The sequence below is a fragment of the Polypterus senegalus genome, chromosome 9 (assembly GCF_016835505.1).
Source record: "Polypterus senegalus isolate Bchr_013 chromosome 9, ASM1683550v1, whole genome shotgun sequence".
Classification (NCBI taxonomy): Eukaryota; Metazoa; Chordata; class Cladistia; order Polypteriformes; family Polypteridae; genus Polypterus; species Polypterus senegalus.
In genome coordinates, this window is record NC_053162.1 from 163,824,543 (window position 1) to 163,841,030 (window position 16,488).

The 16,488-nt window shown below is 43.3% G+C and overlaps 1 protein-coding gene across 2 annotated transcripts in view; it reads right to left on the reverse strand.

Annotated features, from left to right (window-relative positions):
• LOC120535929 (opioid-binding protein/cell adhesion molecule homolog) overlaps nucleotides 1–16,488 on the reverse strand; it is a 2,184,266-nt gene that overhangs the window by 769,828 nt on the left and 1,397,950 nt on the right. For both annotated transcript variants that reach the window (XM_039764123.1, XM_039764122.1), the window contains exon 3: nucleotides 12,618–12,702. In XM_039764123.1, the coding sequence (XP_039620057.1) occupies nucleotides 12,618–12,702 (85 nt within the window). The remainder of the gene's footprint in view (nucleotides 1–12,617; nucleotides 12,703–16,488) is intronic.

The following is a 16,488-nucleotide window of genomic DNA, read 5'->3' on the forward strand; positions in this document are numbered from 1 at the left end:
AAAAGAAAGAGACCACATCACTCTTAAGGATACATGTAAACTTGATGTGCTCATCAGATTTAAAGAGCTGGTGTTCTGTTGAAATGTTGTACTTATCGGTCTGCACAGTTAATGGCTGCTGTACGTGCTCACATCAGAATTGTGCCACGTTCTCTCATGTTAAGGAACATATCTATAAAATCAGGTGACTGGAGTTTTTGATGATGTCACCTCTGTGCAGAGCTGCTGCACCATGACGTCAATGCAGTTTCTATGACAGACGTTAGGGTTAGGGTTTTGATGGGGTTAGGGTTTAACAGTTTAACCACAGACTGACAGACATAACTATCGATTTCTGGTACAGTAGTACAGTTTGACAAACGTAAATGCTGCCATTGTATATATAAAAATGTGGTCCTTTATCTCCTTTGAGTGCTTGACTCCATTTTCTTCACTATGTTTCATCCATGCAAACGCTTATTTAGAATTTGAAGACAGAAGGACACTACAGAAGCTCTACTTTCATAATTCTGCTGTTGTTTTAGATAAGCAGAAAAGTGTTTACTCGTCAACAACAAAGATACAGAAGTGTGAAAGGGGCTGATTTGACCACAAAAACGACATGGCTGGCCTAGCAGGTTGTATTTTTTATTTTACACGATTGACTAAGGTGACAGGTCAGCAATACGTCACAACCTCAAGAAATCAGGTAGCTTTGTTTTTTTTTTCCAAATTGTTCGACTTGTAGCTCCGAGTTTGAAGGGAGTTTATGTGGAATTCCAACACGTAAACTAGTATTTACTGTCTGTGAGTACATGTCTACACAGCAATAGACCACTCCATCTTTTTCTATCCAAGGTATAAAAGTTCCGTCCTGCACGTATACAAACATCTGCCCTAAAACTGCACTGACTTCTGCAAATAGATGCTTTGCACTGAAACACAGAAAAGGGTCAAATTGCGATTAAGGAGCTCTGCTGAACAGCCAATCAGATTGCACATACAGCAGAAAATCTGAGACGCTCGCATCAGTACAAGACAGTGTCTCTACTTGATAGGTGGTGTGGTCCCCGGCCGGGGCTGGAGCCCGGCCGGGACGCCTTGGAGGACGAGAGGGGGGCTTGTGCCTCCTCCACACCGCGAGGGGGCGTCCGTCCTGGTTTTGTTGGGAGCCACGGGTCGAGGGCATGGAAGCCCTACCCTGTAGGGGCCCGTGGATACCGCCAGGCGGCGCCCCGATGCCGGTTTATCCCATACAGTCGCCGGTCGGAGCTGGAGCCCGGCCGGGACGCCTTGGAGGACGTGAGGAGGGCTTGTGCCTCCTCCACACCGCGAGGGGGCGTCCGTCCTGGTTCTGTTGGGGACCACGGGTCAAGGGCATGGGAGCCCAGCCCTGTAGGGGCCCGTGGTCACCGCCAGGCGGCGCTCCGATGCCGGTTTATCCCGCACGGTCCGCGGCTGGGGCTGGAGCCCGGCCGGGACGCCTTGGAGGATGAGAGGGGGGCTTGTGCCTCCTCCACACCGCGAGGGGGCGTCCGTCCTGGTTTTGTTGGGAGCCACGGGTCGAGGGCATGGAAGCCCTACCCTGTAGGGGCCCGTGGATACCGCCAGGCGGCGCCCCGATGCCGGTTTATCCCATACAGTCGCCGGTCGGAGCTGGAGCCCGGCCGGGACGCCTTGGAGGACGTGAGGAGGGCTTGTGCCTCCTCCACACCGCAAGGGGGCGTCCGTCCTGGTTCTGTTGGGGACCACGAGTCAAGGGCATGGGAGCCCAGCCCTGTAGGGGCCCGTGGTCACCGCCAGGTGGCGCTCCGATGCCGGTTTATCCCACACGGTCTGCGGCTGGGGCTGGAGCCCGGCCGGGACGCCTTGGAGGACGAGAGGGGGGCTTGTGCCTCCTCCACACCGCGAGGGGGCGTCCGTCCTGGTTTTGTTGGGAGCCACGGGTCGAGGGCATGGAAGCCCTACCCTGTAGGGGCCCGTGGATACCGCCAGGCGGCGCCCCGATGCCGGTTTATCCCATACAGTCGCCGGTCGGAGCTGGAGCCCGGCCGGGACGCCTTGGAGGACGTGAGGAGGGCTTGTGCCTCCTCCACACCGCGAGGGGGCATCCGTCCTGGTTCTGTTGGGGACCACGGGTCAAGGGCATGGAAGCCCAGCCCTGTAGGGGCCCGTGGTCACCGCCAGGCGGCGCTCCGATGCCGGTTTATCCCGCACGGTCCGCGGCTGGGGCTGGAGCCCGGCCGGGACGCCTTGGAGGACAAGAGGAGGGCAAGTGCCTCCTCCAGACGGAGTGGGGGCGTCCGTCCTGGTTAGGCAGGGGGCCTCGGGTACAGGGCATGGAAGCCCTACCCTGTAGGGACCCGTGGCCACTGCCAGGCGGCGCCCCAGGGCCTAATTATCCCGTGAGCCCGGCACTTCCGCCACACCAGGAAGTGCCGGGGGGAAGACTTTGGGTGGCGCCGGGAGAGCCGCCAGGAAAGCAGCCGACACTTCCGCCACGCTGGGGCGTGGCTAAAGAGAAGAGGCCGGAAACACCTGGGGCTCATCCGGGGCATTATTTAAGGGGCCGCCTCCCTCCAGTCAGGTGGTGGAAGTCGGGAGGAAGTGGACTGAGCGGAAGGAAGGACTGGAGGCGGCCAGGAAGGCACAAGACTGTGGGCCTGGACTTTGGGGAATTCGGTGCGAGAGGGCACTGGGGGTGCACGTGAGCAAAAGACTTGTAAATAGTGTAAATAAATAAATAGTGTGTGGAAAAAATATGATGTCCGTCTGTCTGTGCCGGGGCCAGCGTTCACAGTGGTTTTACTAAATGACACGCCTACTGCAAGCCATGCCTACTCAAAAGTCATCAATATTCATGAGTTATATAACTCTCCCATAACCCTAACCTTAACCATAATGGAAAGATGTTTTATGAGAACGAAGTGCATGGTACACCTTCAAAATGGGTGTGTTACAAAAGACACAAATGACCGGGCGTGTTGTGTGACATCACTGACATATAATGCAAATGGCACTAAATGTCAAAGCATGCGAGCAATTTGATTGGCTTCTCAACAGAGCAGCACTTAAATTACACATAGAGAGAACTTTTCAAAATAATAGTGGCATCCATGGGTCTTTTCAAAATAAGAGCTGTCTCATCACACATTTGTTTCTTGCTTTTCGCAGCAGAGTTTGGCTGAAGAACCACAAGGTTGCATGTAAATTTGATGTCCTCATCAGATTTAAAGAGCTGGTGTTCTGTTGAAATGTCCTACTTATTGATCTGCACTGTTAATGGCTGCTGTACGTGCTCACATCACAATTGCGTCACATTCTCTCGTGTTAAGGAACACGCCTATAAAATCAGGCAGATGGAGATTTTGATGATATCACCTCTGTGCAGAGCCGCTGCACCATGATGTCAGTGCAGTTTTACGACAGACGTTAAGGTTAGGGATTTGATAGGGTTAGGGTTTAACAGTTTAACCATAGACTGACAGACGTAACTATCGATTTCTGGTATGGTAGTACAGTTCGACAAGTGTGAATGCTGCCACTGTATGCATAAATATGTCATCCTTTATTTCCTCTGAGTGCTTGAATCCATTTTCTTCACTATGTTTCATCCTTGCAAAAGTTGTTGGCCTGATCAAAAGACGTTTCGCAGGACCTCCAAAGCAATGTTCTTGAACCTCACATAACTGGATTGTGGGTGTGTGTGTGTAAGTGTGCTCTGCAATTCACTGGCATCCTGTAGGTGAATGATTTTAGTTTCATGCCCAGCGCTGCTGAAATAAGCTCCTAACCAGCCTGCAATTCTGAACAGGGTTAGGTGAATAGAATGATAAAAGAAATGAGGCTAAGACGGAAGGACTGGTAAAGCTCAGGTCAACTTTTTAGAAGAAACTCCCAAGCTTAAAATCAATCTTTTTCTATCATTGATTTTTACATAAACAGTACAATTATTTCTATCCCAGCCCCTCACTCGCAATATTATCTGTCTCCACACTCATTACTCCATCAAAGCGCATAAACTGTGAAGTCACTGATGGTCAAATGAATCCACAGGCTGCTGCTTTAGCTGGTGATTAGAAGAACATTACACACGACTCTGAGGAAATGCAAAAAATAGGAAAACAGTAAAAGCCTCCATGTCATTCTGAGAACTGATTGTGGGCTTCATGTTAACATTTGCGGCAGAGGCGCTCTGCTAGGCGCGGAGCTCATCCTGAATGACAGCCTTTCAGAAATCATCAGGCTTATCATGCGAAGTGGAAGGCATGTTTGGCTTGATGCTGCAAGGTCACCAGACGCATTAAAGAGAGAAGTATAATAGTTTAAGGAAATAACTCTCTCTCTCGCTCTCTCTCTTTTGTGATAATAGCTCGTGCAGTAAAGCTATACATGAAACATGAGGCTGAGGCACATTAAACCTCCGAGTGGGAACGTAAGAGACTGTCAGAGCATGGCTGCATTAAATTATACTAAATATCTAAAGAGCCTCAGCAATAAACTGCGACGAGGAAGAAACAAACTGGCTGGGCACTCATGCCAGTGCTGCATACAATGTGCCCATTGGCTTCTTTTAATTAGGGGTATCACCAGAAAAATGAAGCGAAGACTGACGTCTTATGGTGGCTTTGAGTGAACAAGTCCCTTTAATAACATTGTTAACTTTTTAATTGTTATTTTTTCTGTTCCTTTCCCTGCTCTAAAGCCCTTTGTAATAGAAAAAGACCCCACAACTCATCGATAATGGGGGCACAGACTGGATACAGAAATAATCTGGATCTTGGTGAGGAAATCAGAACTGTTGAATGAAAAGAGAGCCCTATGGAGACAGCTGCCCCCAAACCACTGAATGCTGCTTCTTGAATAAAGTCACAACAATGGTGGGAAGTCATTAAGTTGGCAGAGTGGTACAGCTGTCTAATACCTGAAGTGCCCCCAGATTAAATCAGGCACACCACATGTTGTCTATGAGGAGGCTGCACGTTATACATGTGGCTGTGTGGATTTTTACAAACACTTAATACCCCAGAATAGTGAAGCAAAAACAAGATTTTAAAACTTTTCTCCTATTTATTAAAAGTAAAACACTGAGATATGACAATGAGACTCATATTCAGACCCAGGTCTTTACTTGGCGGTGACTGCAACGTGGAGTCTCCTTGAATTTCACTCAATAAGCTTTGTGTGCCTGGATTGGGGATTTTCTGCTATTCACCTCTGTAGATCGTCTCAAGCTGTGCCATATTGGATGAAGACCATGGGTGATCAGCTCAGAGATGTTCAGTTGGATTCAGTTCTGTGGTTCTCTGGTTGGGTCACTCAAGAACATTCACAGAGTTGACCCTAAGCCATTCTTGTGCTGTCCTTGCTTTGGGTGATTGTTTTGGTGGATGTTGAACCTTCAGCCCAGTCTGAGGTCCAAAGCGCTCTAAAGAAGAATTTCAGGAAGGATATCTCCGAACTTTACTCAATTAAGCTTTGCCTTATCCATGTCTAGTTTCCCAATCTCTGTATGTCAAAAATAGTCCCAGAGCATGATGCTGCCACCACCATGGTTCACCATTGGAATTGGATTGCACAGGTGATGAGTTCTGCTTAGATTCCTCCAGACATGACACTAACCTTGGTTTCATCAGACCAGAGCATCTTGTCTCTCACAGTCTGGGAGTTCCTTGGCTATCATTTTTTTTTTAACTCCAAGCTCGATTTCATGTTTCATTCAAAGAGTAGAGACTTCTGTATCTCTTCTCTACCCTAAAGCCCAGACTGGTGGAGTGTTCCAGTGTCTTTGTGAAAGTTACTCCCATCTCCACACCAGTCACCTGGAGCTCAGCCAGAATGATCACTAGGTTCTTGGTCTCTTTTCTTACAAGGCCTTCTTCCATGATTTCCAAGTAACCCTACCTGGCCAGGTCTAGGAAGGGTTGTGTTTCCATTTAAGACTTATGCAGGCGACTGTGCTCTTAGGAACCTTTAATACTGCTGGAATTTTTTTCAGCCTTCCCAAGATCTGTGACTTGACGGAATCGTATTTCCAAGCTCTGCAGGCAATTCCTTTCACCACATGGCTTAGTGTTTCTTCTGATATACTCTGTCAACTCTGGGACCTTCTATAGAAAGGTCTAATGAAGTGAACTGACCACAGGTGGACTCCAAACAAGACGTAGAAACATCTCAATGGTGATTAAAGAAGTAGGATACACTTAAGCCCAATTTCAAGTGTCACAGCAAAGGAACTGAATACTGGCATCAATGTGATATTTCACGTTTTTATTTTGGGTCAGGGAGAGGTCCTTCCAGACCCAAAAGTTCAATGTTGTAGCACCGGATGTACTCCCAGGTCCAGATTAAAAACAAGTGCTTCACCTTCCCCAGATGACTCAGAGACAGGAGTGGAGTTGAGCAAAGCTCACGTAGGAGATGTGGAGGAGAAAATGTAAGACAACGAAAAAGAATTTTTGGTATTTCTAGGAGAGTAAGGCAGCAGGCAACAGCACTGGGTGCCCACTAACGCACACAACCACTCAACGTTAAGTTTGAATCTCCAGTCATTGTAACCATTTTCATGGGAGGCAAGCTTTATTACATGAGAAAACAAAAAAAAAATCCTCAGGATTCAAACCCAGCCTGCAGGATCTGTGAGGTGCCAGTGCTGCCCACTACTACATCGTATTTGTTGTGTATTCAGGGACAGCAAAAATATATATTTGCATCATATCTTGGTCTTGCAAATCACCATACATTCTTAAAAATTCAAGGTGCCACATTGGTTCTTCGGAGCGATGCCATAGGTGAACCATTTTTGGCTCCCAATACAACTATGCAAATGTTTCAGACTGTGTCTTTTATTCTTCTATTCTTCATTATGTAAAGCACTTTGAGCTACATTCATCCATCCATCCACTGTCTAACCTGCTGAATCCGAACACAGGGTCACGGGGGTCTGCTGGAGCCAATCCCAGCCAACACAGGGCACAAGGCAGGAACCAATCCTGGGCAGGGTGCCAACCCACCGCAGGACACACACAAACACACCCACACACCAAGCACACACTAGGGCCAATTTAGAATCGCCAATCCACCTAACCAGCATGTCTTTGGACTGTGGGAGGAAACCTGAGCTACATTTTTTGTATGAAAATGTGCTATATAAATACATGTTGTTGTTGCTAACCTTTATTTATTTAGATCTGTAACAGGATCCATAGAGCAAATAACCATGAACAGATAATAACAAATTTGAAATGGACTCTTGCCACATGCAATCACACTGGTTTTCTTAATAGGCTACCATACATTCAAGATTTCATTTTTTTTTTTTTTTTTCTACATTTTAGAAAGTTTTCCAAAGCGGAAAGAACCAACTTTAAATGCAAAGAACTGTTCTCAGAAGGAAAAGGTGCCTTGTCAAGCAAACAACCACTCAACCTGATAAAGAAACACAAAGTGCAGTTAAAGAACTAATAGTTTTAAGAGTGTGTGGGTAGAGGGGTCAGCCATCATAATAATAATAATGTTTAAGGAGAAGACCCTAAAACGTCATTTCTGATGATTGGTATCCATATGGCCACCATCTGTTGTCATTGAGTTTCAGATTGTGGAGGAGAAAAGAAATCTGTAGGTTTGCCCAATGAAAGGAGGAGTGTTGGCAGAATGGCAAAGGCATAGGCACATATAGCAGAACTAAGGAAACTACAGCCGACAAGCTTTATCATCAGCAACAAAACTGAAGACGACGTCAGAAACAAGCACAGGCAAAAGATGCAAGTAGTAAAGTGATGCTTGTTTCTTTAAAGCTGACAGACGGGCGCTCAATATGTCAGTGCACTAAGTGCTAGATTGTGGAAAGGCGTCCCTAGCAACCACTGAAGCGAATGTCGACATTTAAAAAAACAAAACAAAACAAAAAAAAACTTCAAAATTAATGGCTAATTTAAAAACAAAAATGTCCAGTTCAAGGAGAGCCTGACATGAACAAAGCGAGTATATGCAATAAAATAAGTATGCCCGTCTACCTAGGCACTAAATGCCACATGATAGTGTGCCAGTCCATCTATTTAAATGTCTCCTGTTTAGTTTCGCTTTACTACTAGCTCACTCATCTTTGAAATTCTTGTAATGTGAGACCTGTCAACATCTCAAAAGGAATTTGAGGTGCATCCAGTACAGTATTTAATCTACCTTGCAGCATCCACTGACAAATTGATTACCAACTAAAATCTGCGATTACAAATGAAAATAAACGAACAGAGGGTTAGGACATATAGAGCGGCGTAACACAGACGGGGTTTTGAGCAATTAAGTGATTAATTCCAGTGATGTTACTGCCATTGTCCTTAGAAAGGTGACCTGCTGCAGAAAAAGCTGCACACTTATCCAGCGTTTCTGTGTCCCTCGGCAAGGCTCAGAACTCCTCGCCTTTTCTCGTCTCGTTGGCATATACCTGTATAAAGGTCTGTTTTCATTTCGCTTCTCGACAATTTCACTTTAATGTTGCCACTGGTTGGCAAAGCGGGACAAATCTAAACACGACGGCAATTTGGGATTTGAGTGGGATTAGGAAATTCGGCTGTTTCACACAATCTGATGTGTCAGGTATGGCAGTGCCAGACCAGAACACACATACTGGGCACGGACTCCAAAGCCAGTATTGGCTCGATGCTTGGATTGCGTTAAATCTAAAGCGCAAACTGCTGTGTCTGTGTGCGTGCGTGTATACGTGCGCGCGTGTGTGAAAAAAGTGCCCATAAACAGGTAAGCAAATGATTAACAATAATCATATAGCTTAAAGTGACACATTTGTACAGTATTTGTATGTGTATACACAACATGGTATTTTAATTGCTTAGTTTATCCCTGAATTTAAATAAAAGCTAAAGGCAAATAAACAAAAATAATAACGTGTAATGTGTCGACTTTCTAAAATAAATATATCAACAATTTATTACGACTACAAGACCTCAGCCCTGGATCGAGCAGCTCCAGTCTGCGACGCGCTTCTTTCAAAGTCACAATCAGCAGGTACAATGAGATCAGCTGCTGAGCAGCATGCGCCCTCTATCGGCAAGTGAGCGTCACTGCGGGCGTCCGCAGCATAGGAACGCTGTTCAAGCACATTGCAAATACTTACGAAAAATAAAAATGAACAGGTTATTGGGCGAAAAAAAAGCTCACCAGCACCATGATGGGAAATTGACATTAAGATAAAGTACGTGTGCGTATTATTACTAGTGATCAAAACAGCGTGTAATCTCTTCCCAAAAGAGAACCGACGAATTACTGACAGGGTCAACGCTTTAAAACTTCGGCAAAGGTTTTATCCGCGAGCCTGTCGATAAGGTGACGTTTATCACCTCAGTAAATTAAGATGATGAATGAAACGGAAGCGATGCTTAAAATTAACATTCCGAAGCGTCCCGCTAGTGAAAGAAAAATAAAAGCTAGGTTCACGATTGAACTAAAGATTCTGTTCTGGTTGAAGTAATGTATGCGTTGACACGTCTTTCAAATTTGTTCACAAGAAAGAAAGAAAGAAAGAAAGAAAGAAAGAAAGAAAGAAAGAAAGAAAGAAAGAAAGAAAGAAAGAAAGAAAGAAAGAAAGAAATCAGTAAGGAGAGAACAGCACAGTCTACTGTTTAGAGGAGTCTTTATTTATGTAATCTTACTGGTGAAGCTCAGATTTAGGAGTAGCTAAATAAAGGAGTGTTGATTAATCATTCGGTTGCTTTGGTTGCAGAGACTGAATTCAGGGATTATTACTACACAACTTGGCAAATCGCATCAAATAAATGTAGAGCATGAGAGTAGCGATCGAGCTTGTGAGTGTGTGTGTCCGATTTTTCCCTAAGTGATGTGTGATTCACTTATGGTGAAATGAGCAGAAGTGCGTAATAACAACGCCCAACTAATTGAACGTTCAAAGTATCATAGTGATAAAACACCGACATCTCTAAGGCTCCCTTATTAAGCTAGGTGGGCTTTCTGTAGTGACCTGTGTGCTGGTGGCTAATTCGTAATTTATCATTCATATATTGTAGATAATGAAAAGCAATGCGCGCCAGAAGGAGGTACTGCTTGAAGTTGTACTGCACGGGTATTCCAGTGTCTTTTGAAGAGCACAATAACAGGGCACTGGTGAAGGAAGGTGACAGGAGTGAAGACTGGCCATTCCCTGCTTCTTCAAGCAAATGAAACTCGTTTATGTAAGATTCCACATATTTAGCTGAATTCAGTTTTTTGTACAAGCAAAGTAGGCGCAGATGTGGACACCGACTAAAATTTAGGACGAAACGTAGCCTATTTCACCCTGATAAAGTGGGGAATGTGACCAAAATTTGGCGGAAAGAGATTCAGCGGTGTGGATTTGCATAGCAGACAGACAGACAGACAGACCCAGACATTCAACTTCGATATATTAGATAAACAAGCAGACCATGTGCAGGGTAAGAGCATAACTGGGTAATTTCTGATAGATTGTAAGGCACACCCATTCAGACGTACACACTTATTCATATGTTGCTGTGTAAAATGAAAATCAATACTTTTATTCTCTGATATCTTTATAACTTTGACGCCAATCCTCTCAGTCTCATGTGCTACCTTTATCATTCTACGCACCATTTTAGTAGCATGTGCGTATTAGAGGAAAAATATTAACAGTATGAGAGAAAACAATGGGAAGTGCTCCATGAATGGAACTATACAGAACAGAAGATAGATGATGAGAGAAAGAAAGGATGACAGAGGTTATGAAAGGCACTATATGATAGAAAGAAAGAAGAAAAGAGAGTGCTTTTAGAGGTCTCCTTCCTTAATTTAACCTCAGATGGTATCGATGCTCATATTTACATTAAAACCATGTGAATCAACATCATGTGATTGACTGAAATAAATACTTTAATATGTAAATAAGTAAACAACTAAAGTAAAAATATTAATGTTTATTGAATTACCACTGTTAGATGGATGATACTGATACTGTTGAGTTACACACTATTCGCACTTTCACTTTCTCTTCTTCTCCCGGTTTCTATACATTGCGAAAGAGAAGCGACAAACTAATAATAAGTTATTCAATATGACGTTATTATTATGATTATTATTAACTCAGCTTTACTTTATAAAGAAACAAGATTTTGTTCACTATGTCCGTCTTCAAGATTAAATCTCGCTTTAATTTAGCTGATAGGCTGATCATTTTCGTATTACGTACACCTAAAGTGTAGTCTTGCCTATGGAGTGTTTACATATATTCTGGAAATGTCCATTATTTCTAGAATTAAAGCCATTTCCAGACCCTTACAAGACTACGATCGGCTCTCTAGATTTGTTACCATAAGCAAAAGTTGTGGCGACATGCAACTGATTACTATTGACATTACAACATGATTAAAGATTCAAAATAATGTATCCGTTATAAATACAAACAGTTTTTTGTACTCAGTACAAACACTTCCAAACCACTGTCGGCTCCCGATCCCTATAATGAGGATCATCAAGATGACTTTTGGACGCTTCAGTTTCCAGGCTCTACGCTCTGCAGGTATATGCAGATTAATCGATTGATTAAATGAAATACACAAACAACAGATTGCTCTACATCATATAATTATCATCTATCCAGTAACTGACGCAACAGAACCTGTAAAAGCTCCCCATACAAGTTACACCCCTACTGTACTGCAGATAGATTTGACAGATGAGACAGCTGATAAATTCCGTGCCGTCTCTGATAAGATTTTAGGTCGTGTGCACATATCGTGCTTCTTATCATTACTGATACTACATCTGATCACAATAAACAACATCCAAACGGCAATTAAGAAAGAAGAGTGGCGCTTTCTCTGACATCAAAGGTACCTTCCCCCTTTAAACGTTCTTTGCACAGCAGCACTAAGAAATAAACAACATGGACCGAAACATCTCATGCACGTCTGTTGCCATTTATCATCAAGACGTCGATGCTTCATACGGTCTAAATGACAAGGTCAACAACGTTTTCAGAAGCAGAGAAAACTAAATGCAACCTCCATTCACCTTAACTATGTGTTCTTAAATATCAGATAGAGCGCGGGGAGGAGCAGGGTGATCTTATTTGCTGCTTCTCGCTGTTATAAACTGACATAACTTTATGAGACTTGGGTATTCAGTTAGCTATGACTGCAGCTTCCAAACGAATACCTGTCGTGTTTGATCATTTACTTTATCATAGCATTAAGAATCGATCACTTCACACGGTTTGCGACTATGCTAAATATTACAACATGTTTCGGGGTCTGTCTTCCTTATCTGAAAACTACTGATTCTAACCATCTTTATATGTAATCTCACTGCTAGTCCTCCTTTTCTTTGCAGCTAGCTTTTAATTTGTAAAGTTGATGTGCATTTAGACTTATGTGTATCGCCACACCTCCAGAAAGTGAAGATTTAACAGATATACCTATCCCTCCTGCAATTCAAATTGCCTGAAGATCAACATTACAAAGTAAGCTTGGTGTAACTTCAGGTTTATGATTTTCGCCAAACTTATTGCAGAAAGAAGGAAAACAATTACGAACTGGTAAAATCACGCCAGCTTTTAAAGATATTAAGAATGCAGCCCAGCCATAAATAAATAAATAAATAAAACCATGCCCTACCTGAGGACAGCATTTTCTCCTTGTCTGACCGTGACGTTGTCCATGGCTTTGGGGAAGGGAGAGTCCCCGCTTCGCACCGGCACTCCTGCGGGTACAAGAAACAGCAGCCTGAGAGACAGCACAACCAGGCACTTCCAGGATAGCACTAAATAGCCACAAATACCCATCTTGAGCCACAATGAAACTCCCAGTCCACCAAGAGGGGTGGAAAAGTTGCAATATAATTTCCTTCAGAGTGCAGATGGAAGATTAAAAGGTTGAGAAAATGGCAAATAGAAAGAAAGGTAAAAAGTGAAGCAAAAAAAAAAACAAAAAAAAAAACAACTTTATAGTATCAATTCCAGAGCTGTTGCCTTCTTTGCAGGTAAAAAGGAGTCGTGTTGCTTTAAGTAGACGATAAATATCCAAAAGTACTGTGGAAAAAAAATTCTAAATAATATTAATAATTTCCCGATCCGCGTCAATCTGTAAATCACCAATGCGACTTTTTTTTACAGTTCAAACGTCAGTGAGCGCAGCGGTTTTAAAACACCGAAAAGAACACCAAAAGATAAGGAGCAAATTAGTGAAGAGGACACAGCTTCTCGCTCGTGCAGCCCGTCTCCAGCGCTCCGAGAGACGAGGCGAAAAGGAAAATTGCGCAAGGTGCAGCAGACACTTCAGGTCCCGATTACCAAAATGCCAGAGATCCAACGCTGAACATGGATTAGAATTCCTTGGAATAAAATAGGCGCCTTCATATAAAAGGAAAACAACAAATAAATCCAGAGGTGTCACTGCGTCCTATACGTGTATGGATGTATACTACATATACAGAGAGACTGAGTGAGTGCACACAAATAGACGCACACACACAAGTGTGAGGGAGAGCGCGCCTGCCCTATTTATACATATACACGTAGAAAAGCATTGGTGCCGGGCGCGTGGATCCGGCTGAATGGCCACCGTTTCCTTACGGACGATGTAGGTGAGAAAATAGCGATGTATCTGTAGACCTGAATCCTTTTTCATGAGAAGTGAGTAGTGTGCTGCAGCGCTCTACTTCTCTCTCTCTCTCTCTCTCTCTCTCTCTGACTCTCCCTCCCTCCCTCCTTCTCTCTCTCTTTCTCTCTCTCCCTCACTTTCAGGTTGTAAGGCTGACCGTCTTCTCTCTTCAAAGCATTCCCAGCTGTTCACACTCCCCTCAGCAGCAAATCTAAATCGCACAAGTGTACTGTCGTCATGGTAGCAATTGACAGACTTTTGTTATATTAATTTGATACAATATAAGTTTGCAGCTCAACGCGAAAACTTGCGAGCACCTGCGCGGTAGTGGGAATTCCAACGAAGTGTTCGACTGAACATCTCCGGCGTTCTCTTCTCTTCTCTTCAATATCTTCAATATACAGTGTGTCCAACCCCCTTCGATTGGTCTGGCAAAATGAAACAATGCACTAAAAATACATTATCTTTGCTCAAAACCACAAAAGGCTTTCAGATCACGTACAAAGCTAGTCAATATATAAATACTACCGAGCATTCATTGCACAATACATCAAAAAATCTGAACACACCACCACTCTAATGTTTTCATCGGATTAGAGAAAAATGTTTGTTATGTGGTCTTTTGCTTGTTAAGTTACGGTAAAGAAATCAACCATCACCAAAGAAAAATATTGCTTATCAGTAATATTTACTTACAACTGCAGTTGTTTGGCTTGCTAACACACTCAAACTGGTTCATCTATCACTTTTCCCAAATTCACTTGGTTTTTCATGTGTGCCAAATAGTGAAACACACTCGACTCAACTCTATTAGCGTGAGTCCTCCTCTATCATTGACTTCACCCGCCGTGAAAGCTGCCAGCACTAGCAATCAAAACACTTAATGTAAGTCATCAAAACCTGAACTCAGCTTACACTCCTTTATCTAGGTTTAAAACTGATCATCCAAACTGTTCCATCACCAATCAGAACTTGAGAATATAAATAGGGTCAAAGGTAAGTCAATGTTTTTGGAACAATGGATGCTGAGAGGGAGAAATTCTGTGGGAGACAACATTGGTGAAGACAGAGATGAAGAAGAGGAGGAGGGCGTGGTGGACAGCTTATATCAAACTAGTTGTGCTATCTGTCTAAGATGAGTTGAAATCTAAATAATCAAATTAAATCTCATGATTTTTTTTATTTGATGCATGGGTTGTCCATTTGTTTGGGTATAATAATATGCACCCAATCCCTTTCCTTGCGGTGGTCTTTTCCACTTTGAATAGAGCCACCCAGTTTTGTTGTTTTGTCTAGGCATCGTTAGTTGAACTGAGAACTCTTACAGTCAAAATGTTTTGCTCGGAAATGCTGTGGTGGTCAATACCATATTAGCCTGGTTTAGCGATTCTAGTCCAGTTATGTTGGGGGTTTGACTTCCCAACGTTCACATTAGTTTAATATTTTTTTTTTCTCAACCATTGCCCACAATGTGAAGTCATCAGTCATTAAAATTGCAGCTATAAACCATTTTCACATCAACCAGGTGGGTGCAAAGTCACTACCAATGTGCTGCTGTTGCCAGCGTATACGGCCGGAGAACAGAATAGGTCAATAAGACTAATTTGCCTATGTTTAGACCCTTATATGGTATTTTTTATCATCATTTTTGATATTTTTGACCCTTCTGTATGTTTTGCCTATTTTTAAATTTTCTAAAACTAGCAACTAGATGGTCACAAAGATACAAAGACACACACAGACCCTTGTCTTTTTATTAAAGTGGATATTCTCATTTCTGTTGGTCTTGCAGTTACTCCCTGTTGGACATACTCAGCATTAACTTTTGCAGTAACCATCTATTGGAATGTATTTCGCAATGGTAATAAAATACATTGCACTTTTCATTCTAACAGATGGCACAACACAAACATTAGCACTGCTTTTACAAATCTCGTATCAAATTGCATATAAGAGGGACATGGCAACTGGGCAGACACACAGATACACAGACATTCACAGACACTTATCCTTTTAATAAGATATATTGATTCCTGTCTGTCCAGCATTTACTCCCTGTTGGATATACTCAGCATTGACATTTGCATTGACCATCTATTAGAATATAATACAAAATACAAATTACATTTTATTACAAATACAATTTTGCAATATATGTAGTAATTAAATGCACTGCACTTTTCATTCTAACCAACGGCGCAACACAAACATTAGCACTACTTTCACTAATCCCTTATCAAATGACATATAACAAAGACATACGAAACCTGAAGGACACACAGATATGCGGGCACTCACACAGACAGTTGTCCTTTCATTAAGGGGGATAAATATATACATTCATCCATCCATTATCCAACCCGCTATATCCTAACACTGGGTAATGGGGGTCTGCTGGAGCCAATTCCATCTAACACAGGGCACAAGGCAGAAAAAAATCCCAGGTAGGGTGCCAGCCCACCGCAGGGCACAAACACACACACACTAAGCACACACTAGGGACAATTTAGAATTGGCAATGCACTAATCAACACTATTGCACTAATCAACAAAATAATGACAAAGTGTCAACGTAAAAACAGATCTTTGCAAAATGGCCTAAATAATTACAAACATCCATCCATTATCCAACCTTCTAAATCCTAAATACAGGGTCACGGGGGTCTGCCAGAGCCAATCCTAGCCAGCACAGGGCGCAAGGCAGGAAACAAACCTCGGGCAGGGTGCCAGCCCACCACAGGGCACACACACACCCACACACCAAGCACACACTAGGGACAATTTAGAATCGGCAATGCACCTAACTTGCATGTCTTTGGACTGTGGGAGGAAACCGGAGCACCCGGAGGAAACCCACACAGACACGGGGAGGACCCGGGAAGCAAAC